This window comes from Cylas formicarius, unplaced genomic scaffold, assembly GCF_029955315.1.
Source record: "Cylas formicarius isolate icCylForm1 unplaced genomic scaffold, icCylForm1.1 PGA_scaffold_7__23_contigs__length_41026272, whole genome shotgun sequence".
Classification (NCBI taxonomy): Eukaryota; Metazoa; Arthropoda; class Insecta; order Coleoptera; family Brentidae; genus Cylas; species Cylas formicarius.
The window spans coordinates 10,974,187-10,991,070 of NW_026844352.1; the positions used below are offsets into that span (position 1 = coordinate 10,974,187).

General features: G+C 32.2%; 1 protein-coding gene across 3 annotated transcripts in view; it reads left to right on the forward strand.

The window, feature by feature from the left end:
* Positions 1-16,884, forward strand: part of LOC132705155 (protein kinase C-binding protein NELL1-like) — an 83,282-nt gene that overhangs the window by 37,223 nt on the left and 29,175 nt on the right. For all 3 annotated transcript variants that reach the window (XM_060675590.1, XM_060675591.1, XM_060675592.1), the window contains exons 2-3: positions 8,377-8,529; positions 15,450-15,613. In XM_060675590.1, the coding sequence (XP_060531573.1) occupies positions 8,377-8,529; positions 15,450-15,613 (317 nt within the window). The remainder of the gene's footprint in view (positions 1-8,376; positions 8,530-15,449; positions 15,614-16,884) is intronic.

Below are 16,884 nucleotides of genomic sequence, written 5' to 3' on the forward strand. Positions count from 1 at the left end.
TTTCAGTCCGTCGTTTCCTCCAAAGTTTTTCTCATGAGTTCCATATTTGCTGCGTTATCTGTCACAATACATTCAAATTTTGCCAAGAAATGACAAAAAGCACATGGCATTTTTTAAATAATAAATGCCTTAATTCTTTTGAAAACGCTTTTGTCAACACCATATTCCAACGTTTTACGAGATGGAAAGTTAAACAGAATAATTGAAATAAGTAATAATAAAACAAAATATTATTTACCAGCTGTATTCGTTTTTTGCTGCTTATTCTCAAAAACATCATGGTGTGCTTTAAGTCTTCGAACTATCCCTTGAATTTCTTTCTTGCAGATTTTACAAATCGCCCTACGCCCACATTTATTTAGCAATTTTATGTAATGTTTAATGTTTGATTGTAATTCTGCGATATGCTAATTTCTTTTCTTCCAGCCGTTTAAATGTTTTCACCTAAAGTATTCGACAACGACAATTTATAGATCGGGGAAAAACAGGTCGCAACAGACATTTGTTTTCAAAAAGCGCGTTCTGACACATACTTGTGTCTATATTGTACTATGTTGTTTATAGTAGCTTTAATATATTTTTTAATTGCCACAAAAAATAAGAAATACATATTCTTATGAAATAAAAAAAATCAATTAAAATAAAAAAAATCATTACTTATTAAGTTGGAGAATTCACAAACCCTCACTTTATGAATTAGAAGAAAGAGCGTCGCTATTTGTATTTTCCAAAATTTATAGCTACAACATCCCCCAAAACGTAAGCAGCAGTAAAGTACCGTCTAGCGTATTAGAAAACGTGGTCTAAATAGGACTTTTTCCATCCCAATTTTAGCTTACGATTAACCTTAAAGGTGCCAGACGATTTATAGGCTGCGCTCACTTGCCAAACGGTAGCGTCGATTGTGATCCCCAAGGAGACGATATATTTTCATTATGCGTTTCTACGAAGAAGTAAAGTTTTTGGGTCCGGCGAATCGCAACGGTTGTTGCGATTTACTAAAAAGAATCGAATCTTTTACTCAGAATTAACGTTACTTAAGATTTTATTTTTAATTTGTCCGAATGTTGGATTGCCAATTCAAATATGGCAGATCAGGCATCTCTATTTTTTTATACCACCAAACCCTCAGTAGTCACCGGATCTAAAATCAATGACTTTATACCCAAAATGGACAATTGGTTAAGCAGCCAATGTCAGCAAATGATACATGAATTTATGTATAACCAATTTTGAAATTATCCAGTCAAAATTGATTTTTTGACAGATTGCCATCGTGTTTTTGCAGAAATGCTTCTCTCTACGTAAGCGAATTATAGCAGAAACCTTTTGACACTTTAGTTATTTAAATGTTTTCATAAATCACTAAAACTCTTAATTGTTTATTAACTAGAATTTTAGTCTATACATCTCTCTTACATAATTAATATAATTTTCTGATACATCCTCTCTTAATACGCTTTTGCTACCAAACTAAGAGTTTTTAAACTCAAATAATCTATACGAATGTTTTGCTTACTAGTAACTGCAACCGAATTACAAAATGTCCCCTATCGTTTATGCACCTATCCACAAACCATTTAGCACTTGCGCAGAACAAAACAACCGTGTACCAATGAGTTTATATACCGAAAAGCTTGTAGCATGATCTGCACGAATTTATCGCCACGCGTATTATATTAAACTAATATTTAAAATGTTTTTTTGCCTCAAAAATGCATCATACCAAAAATGAATGGTGAGATTAATTTTAGTGACGAAACGAGCAGCGATGTTGCTGGCGAAGACTTGTACAGGGTGTTGTTGAAATGACGTAATATGACGCTGAGGAGCAAATGGCAAAAATACTCGTTATAATGGTTGCAGTTCGCTATTCCAGAAAAGTGTTATATAGATTAAATTTTAGCATTGCTTATTTTATAAATTAAAGCCGCAAAGAATAATTCGTTTCAGAATTACTTTTAACAAGATTTCTGTACCAGTTTAAAACATCCAAATATAAAAAAAAAACAAACAAAAAAAGTGAATAACCTGAAGATTAGTGGTAACAACATCACTTATTACACGATAAAAATTTTCCAATCAATTCAATCCAAATTACAAAATAAAACGACTTACCAGTGAACTGCTTCTTCTTTCACCACCGTAGAAGATTTTTGCTTTTAACAACATCACTAATTTACGCAAGGATTCACTGTTTTCAAAAAGAGGTCATGATGTTCTACACAATAAGTCACAGTTTCATTGTGTATTGATTCCCCTGTCGAATCGAATAATATCTGGAGTGTAACGGTCACTATTTTCTTTGCCAACAATAACATTTAGAGTTCTAGTTTTTAGAATTCGAAAATAGTAGTATAGTGTTGTACATATAGTATACTATACTAAAAAACTAGTATAGTGTATTTACAATTTTCTGCTTTAGAAGTGAAAATGCAAGGGCAAAATATGAAATAACAAAATAACTGTTGAAAATAAGTATACAAAAAGGCATATCCAATTAATGAAGAATATAATTATGTATCAGACGATACGATAATATACAGTATGTAATATTTGATAAAACAAAGTTATTCAGGGTTCTATAGTAAGTAAGTAAATTAAATATTATACTGGGTGTTGCAATGTCAAAAGAATCCCGGGATCTTGAGCTACCCTGTATAACAAGCGTGATACTGATTGCAGCGCATGGGTTCAAAAAGTCATCGAAAGTGTGAACTTGTCGAGTCTCATCAAAAACCTTAATTTTAATGACATTTTTGATATAGTTAATTTATTGCCGTTGCAGTTTTTAAGCTTCCGAAAAAGTGATGGTAAACAACACGCGAAAAACCTAATACCATCAGCATGGATCCGAATCAACTCCGGTTAAATTTAGACGGACTTAAAAATAAAATTATTCAATCGTCTCCAGATAGTCTGATTTTCCACATCCAATGTTACTATGTGATTTTTATAGCGATTTTGGCACCCGCTTTCACAGATTGTTTATTCAACAAATTGCGCTAGTGTTTATAGTGGACCAGGTGCAAGTTAATTTGGTCGGTCGATAAATTATTCGAAGTTTAAATTCGCCCGATTGAAGTACATGTTTCATCGAAAAGGATAACCGCTAATAAATTAACGAAACTCGGCAAATCCGGAATGGATCGTCTAATCTCGCTAACCGAGACCAAAGATACATACACGAATGTTTCGATGTTGACATAAGATGTCTTCGATTCCGTTAAATTTAGAAAGTATAGTAAGAAAAATTTAAAAATTCAAAAAAGTTCCTTCGACATACTAAAAGAATAATCCTTTTAACTTAAAAGTTTAATTATAACATTGAGTTGAGTGTTTCTAATTTCGAAGCCTAGCACATTGTGACTTCTTTTGACAATGTCAAATTTCCAAATCTTTAAACTCAGTTCATCTGGGCAGTATCACATCATCATCACCAACTTGCCTATAAGGTTAACCTGCATTGAAGGGCTACAGTGAAGTTTCAAGCAATCCGTATTATTGTTTATTCTGCAGTAGAGTTTTACATCGCCAGTTTGTGATGTCACTAAATATATTTAGAAATAAGAGACTCAAGGCTAAGCGTTGTAGAACTCCTGAAGTCATTCGTGATTAATATGATATAAAGGAATTGGTAAATTTATTAAATGATTCCCAGCAGAATATTATAGTCCACATGGTCGAAGGACTAAATAATTTTTGCAATAATAGAATCAGAGATAAAAATGGTCTTTTCCAAAAGATGAAATATGGCCTGAGTCAAGTACCCTCTAAAAACGCTGAAAAAAATTGTTAATGGTTGTTATGGACCTGTAACTTTCAATGAGGTGTTTTGTCACAAATTTTTTAAGTGCCACATTAAAAACAAATGTTTTAATGGTTTTCCAAAATATGCGCACCGTCACGTAAGAAAAATTCCGGAATTTTATCATATCCTAATGTGACTTAGGCCTTGAAGCCCTCGCAACATGTTTCTAGTAACGACTATTAATATCGAAAACGTTACCACTGTTTTAGGGTTAAGTATGTATTGATGGCTATTAGCAGTCCTCAAAAATAAACATCTGAAGTTAAACTTAAAACTTTCTGAACAATGAATGTCTGTAGTCCAACAATTTAATAATTCGAATAGCTAATAATATTTTTCTGATGGGAAATTTGCTCTTTGACAGTTTAATAGTACATGAAATATTTTCGACATTTCTCTAAAGGTTGCAAGAAATGAAATCCCATTAATAAAACCGAAATTTAGAACAGTCTGTTGATTTTTTTTTAATTAAAAGTTTGCGCTTCCACCACTTTAGCAAGAATACAGTTTGAGAATATGTCTCCAAAACAGGGCTAGAAATCATTTTTAGGAGGAAAATAATTATACGACACGCGGTGAATGGAATCATTAACCTTTGCATAGCTGCAGAATATTGCGTGCTGAAACCGGTAACCGCCAGTATATTGCGCCTGGAAATCCTTTTAGCATTAGAACATTTTGAGGGAAAACTTTCCGGAGTTTTATTGTGCTATGAAGAAGGTATGGACACAAAATTATGCACCCTTCGTGCAGTTTTATACCAATTTAACCTAGACTTATGAAAGGGCTTTCGTATACGTATAGAAAAAAAATTGTTTCTTGACAAAAAGCGTTAGTTAGTTGGATAAAAAAGAACTAAAAACTGGAATAACAGCATTCGTTTAATAATTGAGATGGTCGGTACAAGCCACTAACTAATTCCCTATCCCAACAAATTAATATTTCACTAATGGCGTGTATACGGTCTAAAATACAGGGTATCGATTATCCAGCCAAATTCGAAGTAGAACGCGTATAATAAAATTCGCTTCTTAAATTCGTTTTTATGTTATTTTTAGTTTTAGGATCAATACGTGGTCTAGTTTGAGTCAGAAAAACCCACAAGGCGGGCATATTCTGAAATAATTTGCAAACACATAAGAAAAAAATTGTTTCTTGAAGTAAGTGATTTTACCTTTCTAAGACCACACAATCAGTGTCTAGACTAGACTAGAAGAAACTCCCGTTAAGACCAGAAAATGATGTTTTAAATTGACATCTAGTGGAGGAAAACTTGATTTTGAGTGACATCTGATTGAAGTCGATAAAACGCTATTGGACGTAGAAAGAGAGGTTTTAAGTTAAGATCTGCTGGTTTGATGGTATTTGCGTTAAAATGGGTGGCTTTGACTCCGATCTTTACTTGGAATCTTGAAATCTAAATTGAGTAGAAAAAGTTTCTGCCCAAATCAGGACATGATGTTAGGTAGAGATGTTCATTTAATTTGGTTTAAATGAAAGGAAAATTATTTAGTTCTAAATGATGTGATATAATTGATTAATTACTTGTCAAAATGGACAATATCAATCAACAAGTTTGATAAACGTCATCATAGAATGGGGTGTTAAATCGACCATTATGTACGACATAACCCCACGATACAGGAAACGATCCCATAGAAACAAAACCCAGAAGAAAAGTAACCTCCTAACGTATTTTTTTATTATTACCAATCTAGATATAAAATAGTCTTGTACATCATTTTCAAAACAAAAAATATGATTTGATGATTTTCCCAACTGAAAAATATTTCAGACCTCTTCAGATGATTAAATCTTAAACTGCAAATATTTCATGTTTAGTAAATGTTAAGTTTTACAAGAATTATATCAAATTTGTTAAATTGGTATTTTTATTTCTTTCCATCTTCTGATAGTTTTCTGAGTAACTTTTATCTAAAGTGTATGATTGTGTGCAAGTTTTTGCAAGACCTCTAACGACCCTTTTTAACATGTAATTTTCCAGATTTGTGGAAATCATCTAAAATTCTACTCTTACCGAGGAAATATGATAAAAAGCTGGATGTTTCACAAAACTAAATATTAGGCCTTAATTTTTAATTTGTTGATATTTCATTATATAATTGGGCAAGTTTCAATTTAGTCTGGATAAAAGGTTGTTTTTCCATAGTAGGTAATTAGGGTTCAATGACCCCACCTTTAGACTTCAACGAAATAGAAAATACCAACATTTTAAAAGGAAATATGAGTCAACGTTAACCAAACAGTCGCGAGAATTTCCTGGGTGCAAATTATACTCTATGCCTTCCTCAAGGGATCTTAAGGGACCTGAATGTGTTTTCACGAAAAAACGCTGATGACCGTGTCTCGTTTGTTCGCTTTTCGCTTTATCGGGGAGTATCGTTCGCCTAGATTAAAGACTACACAAGTAGGACACAATAGGAATGTTGAGAGAGTGTACGGCCGTACGCTATTGATTTCCGCATCTTAAAGGCACCCCAAGACGCGCCGCTTGAAACCCAAGCATTGATTGCCCCCCTTTGTGGTTTCGGCAGAATCGCACACGTCTGGTGGAATCGGCATCGGTATCGGCAAACATTCGTAACTACGAAGGGCCCGACTGATACTGTCCCTTAAAGCACTTTTGTGCAGTGCTGCGGTATTACCCATTTTTTTAGATTGGACGTTGTGTCGCAATTTGGATGTTTGATGATTTAGGGGTCTTTTTCATGAAATGCATATTGGCATAAACAGGATTATCATTTTTATGTTCGATTTAATTTATTATTTAAAAATTGTAAACTTGTCTGTCAGACGTACTATAATTTCTTCTTAAAATTTTAATATATAAGCTTATAATTTGACTAGCCTTGCTAGCTTGCTTGCTTCTCAAAAATATATAACCCATACAAAATCTTTAATTATATTTTTCTATGAGTACAAATAATTTATTTCATTCTAAATGGGGAAAACAAATTTTATAACACTAAACCATTTAGAACCAAAAAAACTTTGTCTTTTGAAAAATCATAAAAAGTCTCGTTTTTAGCTATTACAGTTACAATTTCGAGATTTTGATAAAAAACATTCGTGGTGGAAAAAACGCCGAAATTTCGAAGTGCCGATGGCCAATTTAAAGAGGAATAATTAAAAAAATATTACATTTATTATTGTCCATTACTATCAACATGCGCGTGGATATTACGTTATAATGTTTTCCACTCATACTGCAAAAAAATTTGACCAAAGTCCATAAGGTGGAGGTCTGGAAACCTTGCTGGTCAGTTAATTAGTTCATTGTTACTAATCCATTGATTTTGAAACTGCATATTTAAGTAATTCCTAACATTGGCACTGTTGTGACAAAGCGCGTCCATCTTAATGGACACACCAGATACGGAATATCAACCTCTTATCCAAAAGAAGTAAAAAAATAAATAAAGAAAGAAAGAAAATAACTTAAAGGTGTGAGAATTCATTTGCTAAAATGTTCTTTTAATTTTCAAATTATACACCTCCATTTTGTCCAATTTTTTATAATTGTCATTTTTGAGTGAACATGAGTCATAGCATTAGAGAAGACAGAAATTGAAGTATATTATGAAAAAGGGCGCACACATAAAAAACATTAAAAATTAAAGGTATATGAATTACTTTTTTTAAATCTAGGAGAGTAATTACGATACATACTGGACGTTCCATTCAAATCCATGAAAAATTTCGTAAAATAACCATGTATCTCAAAAGCCAACACAAGTTATGATATTCCTGCTTATGTGTCCATTCCTAGCTTTATTAAAAATCACCAGAAATGTTACACATCGTATATAATGCCCGAGAAATATTTTTTTGCCGCGAATGGTTCGTAAAGTTTTCGTATAATTTAGGTTATATTTTGTTGGATCAGTCGCAAGCAATTACAAGTTTTGGCGAAAAGTTGATAGGTTTCAGCTGCAGATATACACCTACTTTAAACTAGTTTAACTGGTTTAAGCAGAATTTAAAGCCCGAAGGTGTTTGGATTTCACTTATAATTGTTTTATAAACATTAAGTTTTTTTTGTGGACAAGTAAGTTTTTGTTTTCTTTTAAATGGTCTTATCATTTCTGAGATTTTGAATTTCACCTCAAAAGTGACGTTTGCAGTTCTAAATATATCTAACGATTCCTCCGACTGTAAACTCTTTGATATACATTTGGGGTTCATTTCCTTATAGATGGGAATCTACTTTGGAGGTCTGAGGCCTGTGTTGATATCTTTAAAGTAAATAGCTATTAGGTGATCAAACACTGACATTATCAAAAAGAAAAAATCGCTAAAACTCTCCTTTTCTTAAATTCAAACATTCCATTTTTAGTACACTGAAAAATTGTCCAGGTAGAATGCTTGCTTATTGTATAAGAAGGCCAGCCAGTTTCACTGCTTTATGGTACTGAAACTTCATCAAAACTACATTATTAACCAGTCATTAATGCCGATTGAACTATATTGGCCGATTTAGTGCCATTTATACTGAACAAGTTAATTATTGTATTTACTTAACTAACCAGCACCATTTGTTGCAGCAACGGGGTTTGACCCGGGGGCTATTTTGACAACTTCACCTCCGGATCAGTCCATAGATCTTTTAGCAGCTCTGGGCCTGCCTAACAGCACGTGGGTGGGAGTGACGTTAGCTCCTGGGCCTCAACAACTAAAACCGGCCTATTACTTACAAGGTAAATTGTTTACTCCTGTCTTCATTCGACCCATAGTGTATTTTTTTTAATTTGCACGACGATGGTGTTATTTAAGATCGGGAAGTACGGGCAAAGGTACCGCGCATAACAAAAATGTTGAGAGAGTGTAAATCTGTAAAAAAATATCACTTTATCCATTCTCTAAACATGAAGAAGTTTAACAAATCTTGATTTTACAGAATATTTTGAACGTGACTTAAGGCTGAACTTTTTGGTGTGCCAGTTAAAACCAAACTTTAAAGATGTCGTTTAGATTGTAATAACTTTAAATGTTTTCTTTTTTGAATTTTTTTTTGTACAGGTTGACATACCAATTTGAAATAAACATTTCTAGTTTACAGTATACCTACCTAACCGTAGTTACAAATGATAAAGAATACTACCTTCTGGGCTTGTATTTCTTTAATTTGCGCGATTTCTTTTAGTCAGCTGTTTAGACAGGGGAAAATTAGAAAATCGCAGAAAAAATGTGTCTATTTACAAAGCTTCTAGATTCCTCCTGCTACGGTTCTTGATAAATCCAGTTTGCTGACATTTCACCAACCATCCTGTTGGCTTTTTAAGAACTTAACTTTATTCACAAACAAAAAAAAAACACTGCGGTGTGTTTCTAAGAGAAAAAAAGATCTTTCAAAAAGTTTCAAATGTAGAGTCTATCCTAAACAAATTGCAATTTCAAACAGCTGATAAAATTCGATTTGAAACCATAAAGTTTTTCGTCAAATTTGTCCTATCTGTCAAAAGCAAAATTCCGTTTCAGATACCAAAAGTTTACGGAATTCCGTACATGCTGCTAGCAACATTTTGGAGAAACAGGAGAAGACAATGAAACAGCTTTAAGACATTAAATAATATATAAAAAAAATAAACTCATCAGCAGTTGCCGAACACCTGTAAATAAAATATTTATATGTTATATGTTCCGGTTATTTTTAGTGAATGTACCTAGGATTACAGTTACTGCACATTTAGAGTTCTAGCCTTTTGTAAAATTTAGGATTAATCCGGAAGCACAGAGACGAACAAAGCATAGAAATCGAAGTGACCCATAATTTTATTAAAAGTATATTAATGCTCTGGTTAATTATAAAAACTGTCAATAAAGAAAAACTGCACCATACGGGTTAAAGGTAGTTTGATATGCGCTTTCAAGCAGCCACAAATCAGCGTCAATGTCATCCATCCTTGTGCGTTTATAGTGTGCTGGTAAAATTTGACAAATATGTGCATCGCACAAGTTTTCTGTTTCAAATTGAATAATTCATCAACTTGCAGACACCAACGTGCATACATGTATGTCGCTGTATGAACAAAACTCAATCATTCTTTAATTTTAGATGCAGTGTCGACTGCTTACGAAATGTTTGAGACTCAGTTATGGTGATCTTTCAACTTATTGTGTTGTGGGCACTGTGGCAGTTTTAAACTATTTGCCAATTTAAGAAGAGAAGATCCTAGCCATCATTTTTTTTAATAATAACAGTTTTTTTTGTAGAAGAACACTTTTGCAGATTTTGAAACCTTCGGAGTAACAAATCGCAAATTTTTCTATAAAAATACCTTTGCAGTTTTATTACAAGTATTATATGTTCAAATTGATTACGTAGCAAAGTACGTAATCAATTTGTAATTTGTTGAATTTGTAAGTAGTAAATTTAATGTGATATATCGGAAAGATAACAATTTAAATTCATTAATAACCTTGTTGTTGATTCCCATTCTTCGGAATATTTGGATTTATATACGCATAAAGGCTATACATTTCACCACATAAGACAGAATGCAAGGCAGTTTCTCCCTGACTATTGTAATTCATCGTAAAGTTTACGACATCATGGTTGCAAGTGTCTAGTAAAATTTAATGCCGAGCCAAAGTGTCAGAGCCGAGAAATATAGTCGGAAATGCATTTACTTAAGTTTGTATAAGCGATAAAATGGTTTTATGTGTAAATATCGACAAAAAGGAGTGGAGATCCCCTTTGCGGCGGCTATATGAAACTTCAGATGGGGAATTGCAATTATCGAATGTAGAATAAGTCCATTACGCAATTAGCGAATTAGATAAAGTTATTTCAGTTTTAATTAATTAACGTTTAATTATTAACGTCATTCTCATTATCAGCTTCTCCTTTGCCACGTACAGATTTTATGTCCGTGCTTTGCGGTGGCCAGACGATGGTTGAATGGGGTTGGTTGTTTTCAAATTATTGTTTATGTACTATACCTGCTAACTCATTTATATGTTTTTTATTGGCTGCAAATTCGCCATAAAAAAATATAAAACAAGTTGATTTGAACGTAGATCCGGAAATCCTTAGCTTCCATGGTGCGGGATGTTAAGTAAATTTTAAATGAAACGATTTATGCGAAAATTCATTTCCTTTAACCTTATTTTTTTAAACTAAATTTATTGTAATTTATTTAATTTAGGTATTAGATACTTTAGGTATGGATGCTACATGACTGAACAACTCGACCCAAATAACGAAATAAAATGTACGACTGATGCGCATTTCAGAACATGAAATCACTCTTTTGGAATGATAAGCTAAATCTGATTCTTCTGGAGGCTTTTGAAATGTGGTTGCATAGACCAATACGAATATCATAAGTTTTGAGCAAACGAGGTTCGAGAACTCTTTACAACTGTTAAATATCATAAACTGTTATATCTGGGATATGTCCTCTGCGGTGAACTTTAATATATCCTTCAACCTATTATGAAACACAAAACAGAGGGTCGTAGGTGAGTATAAAGGAAACAGGTCCCCAATATGCAGTGCAGACTAGCTATTTAAAATGGCCGAAGACAGAGACCAACTTGCTACTAACGTGCTAAACTAAATGTTCGTCGAAATACATTTTGCCAATACGAAACTAACTCAAGAAATTGCAAAAAAGTCAGTACTGAATACCTCTATAGCTCCCCCAATCTTAGAAACTTAGCATTTCTGGACCTACTTTTATTTAAACTACTTTTTTAATGCCGAATATCTATCTCATTTTCAAATCAGATACGTTTTTCTTTTTTGAAATATATTCTGAACATTTTCTTCAAGCTATTCCTTTACGATTACATTCAAACAAAATATTCTTCTTTAATTGAGATTTAACTTTTTAGCTTTAAGTATATGTTATTTCATTCAAAATGTTGAATGTTGAATGGCGTTCTCTATATTTGTGTCTACAATTTATTGTTACCAGTTAGCGTATGATTTTATGATAGCATAACATACTCTAAATGCCACGCAAGAAATTCAACTTGCAATCTCTATAGCTCAGTATCTTCAATAAAGATCCCATAGCTACTAAAACATCTTTCGCGATTCCATTGATAAAAAATTGCGTTATCTTCATTATTAGTAATTTTTTACGTTATTCTTGTGAATTAATAAATAATACTTGGCATATAGAACTTCTAGTATGACATCCATAAGAATGATAAGTTGATGGTGCACAAAAATAATGGTGATAATTAATGGTGTTTCAGATTTTAGTAGAAAGATATTAGGGGCTATTTTTTAGCCAGATAGGTAAAATCATGGTCCGTTACTCATTTTTCGAAAATTTAATTGTTGTTTTAGATCGAACAATCAAAAAAAATTTTATCCTTTTCTTGTATCCTTAAAATGAAAATAATTTATTTTCATTAATAACTTAATAACTTAAAAACTTTAAAAATTATTTTCATAAAAATCCGTATTCTTATTCGCAATTTTTGAGAGTAACCCGTTTTGTTAATTAAATAAACTTGACGCATTATTAATTGTGTCTAGGTACATTAGCTGCAAATAACTAAAAAGAAAAAAAAAGGTTTGATTTAACAAAATTGTTGTTGTACCATTATATAAGAAGATCCTTATGAGAGAAATGATTTTGTCCAAAATCAGCGAAAAGATTCCAACTTTTCCATTTTTTAAAAAATATGTGAAATATAAACCTGTAAATTGACACCAAAAACTTGGCTCATTTAACCATTTTTTGCAGTTTCTGAGCTTTCAATCAATGCATCACTAAAAGGGCCTTCACGGTCCCGTATGATATAAATAAAAACCGTTCGACCGGTGTCATTGCCAATATTGATTGACTTTTGAACCCAAAACCAATTGATCGAACGTTTCACATGATGCGAATGGAATTGTTTGCTGGCGTGCGACGATTTAGCTTATTAACGTGGCAAGTCGCATGCAAATAATTCTCCTCTGTTATTTCAATATGTTCACCTTTTAGTATTTTTCAAGCGTATTTGAATGAAATAAAGCAACATTTCAGGCAATATTTGCGCGTAAAATATAATTTTACAGCGTTTATTTGCTACATAGATTCAAAGGATCGACATGAACCGCATACCGTTGTTATTCGTACTGGCATTTTATTTTGTATTTTACTGTATATTTCAAATATCAATTGCATATTTTAAAAATGTCACTTTATTTTCAATTATTTTTAGAGCCTTGATTTAATAGCTAGGGGCATCAATACACAGAGTAATTGAGACTTTGATTCAAAAATTACTGTTTGACTTAATCCGTACGCAACAATTAGCAAAATTCTATTCAGATAATAATATCGTATAGGTCACCAATCCTTAGTGTTTCAAATAAAACTTAAAAAAATAATTATTCATACTAAATTCAGGCTTAAGCAAAACGTAATTATAATCTTAAAAACCACAATTTTCGCAATAATGATTTTTTCATTACTGTACTAGATACAGAAAGATTTTTAAGTGGTATGACACTACTTTTTTCAAGATTCGGTGCTATTTCAAAATGATACCAAAAGTCAATATAAAAATTCAATTTTTTTTTAAATTTGTGGTAGAAACCATCTTTGTAATAAGGTTCCATTGCTCTTTTGACGTACGAAGGAATATTAACACCTTATTGTCTTCCTAAACTAAACGTATTTATTTGAAATAACTCTAACAAAGCCAAGCAAAATAATTTGCTGCTTTATGATATTGGCTACTAATCAACAATATTCGTTGTTAGTTTCAATTACAGTTACAGTTATCATTGCTTAAAAAATGCATCGATTTTCTTTGGCATGTTCAATAATGCTTTACAGTATTCTGGATGAAAACGATTGCAAATTTCATTAAGTTCTTGCCTTAATTCTGGAATAGTGTCGCCTGGAGAGGTTCGAATTTCTTTTTTTAGGGTGCCATAAGCTGTCAATAGGGGACAAGTCCGGGCCATTTAAAGACAATTTTAAAACAGGAATATTGATTTCTTCAACTATGGCTTGAGACGGCTTGGAGAGTATGGCTTGCCGCGCATCCTGTTGCAATTGAATCTTCTCTTTGGTAGTTGTATTCCTTCAATAAATGGCAGCAATTGTTCTTATAAAATTAATTTGGACTTGCAGAACTAATGGCGCCACTAATCAAAAGTAGACGTCCAATATGCATACCTATCCCCTTACGCCCTATTTACTACCTTAACCCTCTTTTCTGAGACTTCTCTCTTTTCTGAGCTTCTTAAGCAATCTTCTCTAATGAGTATCTTTGGAAACTGATCTCATGTGACCATTTTACAGCTTTCTCTGTAGACGTATGTCTAAAATCCTGGTTGATAATTGAACGAAGAGCCCGCTCATTTTTTTAAATATTTTCATTTTGTGTAGTAATATTCTTCACTGTTCCATGGGGTATTATGTTATGCCATGTTTGCTCAGAAACTCCATTTTTGTGAGTACTAACATTGGAATTTGGCATATCGTTCGATAACGCTTTTCCTCCTGAATTGGAATTACTAGGCAACCAAACTATTAGTCTTATTTGTTTTATCCCGTTTAAAAAAGTATAAGCGATTTCAACGCCTAGTTCCGTGTTCCTTGAAATGGTCCAACTGATATGCGTCAAATGCAATAAACTGTTGTTTTTTCTTTTATTGTATTAATTCAAATACGTGCCAAATAATATTTATTATTAGTTAACGCCACATATTATATATGTAACAAATCCAGAAATTCAAAATTGGCTTAATTATTTTTCTCAAAAATTATTTGGCTATGACTGTTATCCGATGCCGAATATATTTTCTTCAAAAAAATTAATTACGGGGGTTGCAAAAAAAAACATCAAAGTTGTTTCTATTAAAATGACCTTTATTTTTTCTATTTTCCTAATCGTCAATTGTTTATATAAAGTGTGGTAAAACAAAGTTACATTTTTTGAAATAGAACATCTTATTGCATTTTTGGAAGTTTTTTTCCATTTAAGAACTTTATTTACAAGATTCTTAAATTACGAATGTAAAAGAATTAATGCATTATTGGAAAATAATTGTCAATATAGCCAAAACGGTAAGTCAGGGACCCGTACTATGTTACTTATGTTAATTGAAATTGCTATTCAAGTAAGAATAATAGATGGAAAAAAGTTTAAAAAGTTAAGCAACCCAACAATGATGGTTTAAACATAACCCGAATTCAGAAGATTGTCGCTCGATTGTGCATCACAAACCGATACTCATATATATCGTGAAAGGACTATTCAAAGATTTCAATTAAATGTAGGGTTGTTCTATTTAAAAAAATGTAACTTTGTTTTACCACTCTGTTTATAAAAAAAGTGCCTATTAGTAAAATAAAAAAATAAAGGTAATTTTAATAGAAACAACTTTGGTATTTAATTTTTTTTTTGTAACCCCCATAGGTTTCGAGATAATGTCTTAAAGGGGCACCCTGTACATATACTCATCGGCAACTGTTTCTTTAGATTTGAATGCATTAAAAATTGCTCTCATAGCGCACTATGACCATATAACAAATTAAAAAAAAAAAACGATTTCGTTCCACAGAACTTCTAATGGGACACTAAACGTGAATCATATTCGGTCGTTAAACGTTAACGACATTTTGGTGGACGCCCGTAACATTCTGTTTTGTTGTAGATGACTCTCGGAGGGACCTAAAATTGTCGTCATCAGCATTCCGACAGGCGGCCGATTTACTGAGGCGCAGCTCTGAATTCACGGTGTCCGCGTGGCTGCGCCAAGAAGAAAATAACACGGGCACCATTTTTAGCGTCTCTAGGGGTCCCGCAAGATTTCTCGAGGTAAACAAATTAACGACTCGATTAATTTTGTCCCAAATTTCAAGAAACGTAAACATTTTGCTGCACGGAGGGAAAATGTTAATTAGATAGATTGATACATTAGTTATTTAAGCAAAATATTTTTATGTTGTTTGTTGAGAAAAGAAAATATAGTTTAGAAATTTGTATCTTTTAGCTGTTTTATTATCTCAAACAATTACTTGCTTGATTGCACTAAATATTTATTTAATTTGTTTGACGTTCTGACAAAATAATATTACTGGGATGGACAAATTACCATATCCATGTAATACTCATTTTGCAACATAAATCAAAAAAGATTTGATTTAATTCTTCAGCTGTTGACGAATAAAAGACATGATCGACTTTAACAATTTTCATTCTATCTTGCAAATGAAACGAATATTTTCTAACCCAGGATTAATATATCCTTTGTTTCTTAATTGGACTCTAACGACAATAGTTCATCTGACTACCTCCAGAACATAATGATTTAAATTTATAAATGAAATTGTATTGTAAATAGTAGTTTTTTAAATAGTACTGTTTATTAAAATTCTGACTTCTATATAAGTTTTTATCTATTTTTAGTGATATGTTTTTTTGTGTATTTGTGTATCTCTCGCATTATTTTCGTTCGCCAAAACCATCACTATAATTTATCTGAACTTTACTATATAATCTTTAAGTTGTCCACCCCATTTACATTTATATTTTATTACTCTCTCGCATTAAGAAACTAGGTGTACAGTGCTTTATAAAAAATACCAAATGCATATTTAGGGTGTTCAAACAACAAGGTACGAGGTCTTGAATATTAGAAAAACAACATTAGTGTGAAAATCCTTGTCATTGAAGATTATGTTAGTCTATTTTATCATTTTTTTGTGTCAATTTTTTGGAACTTATTTCAATATCATAGAGTGCATTTTCTCAATTTTCTTTTTTTTGTTGCTTGACAAAGAGACAAAATAGAATTAAAACTGTCAAGAAAGTTGTACTCTGCGTCTTATTCAAAGAAAATAATAAAATTTCAAAACATTCAAGACACCTCCTCGGGCGGCACTGAACTTACAATTGTAATCGCGTTAAGTCAAAATTATCTCTAAATCATGGCTACATAAAAATGGTGTATCTTAAAAATTTGGGTGTTGGGTTTTGTATATCCTCACATAACCTCATGGAAACACCAGCTTTGACAGTAGGGAGTGATAGTAACCATAACTAAAATCTTTATTTTTATACAAGGGTAAAACATTAAAAAACAGATG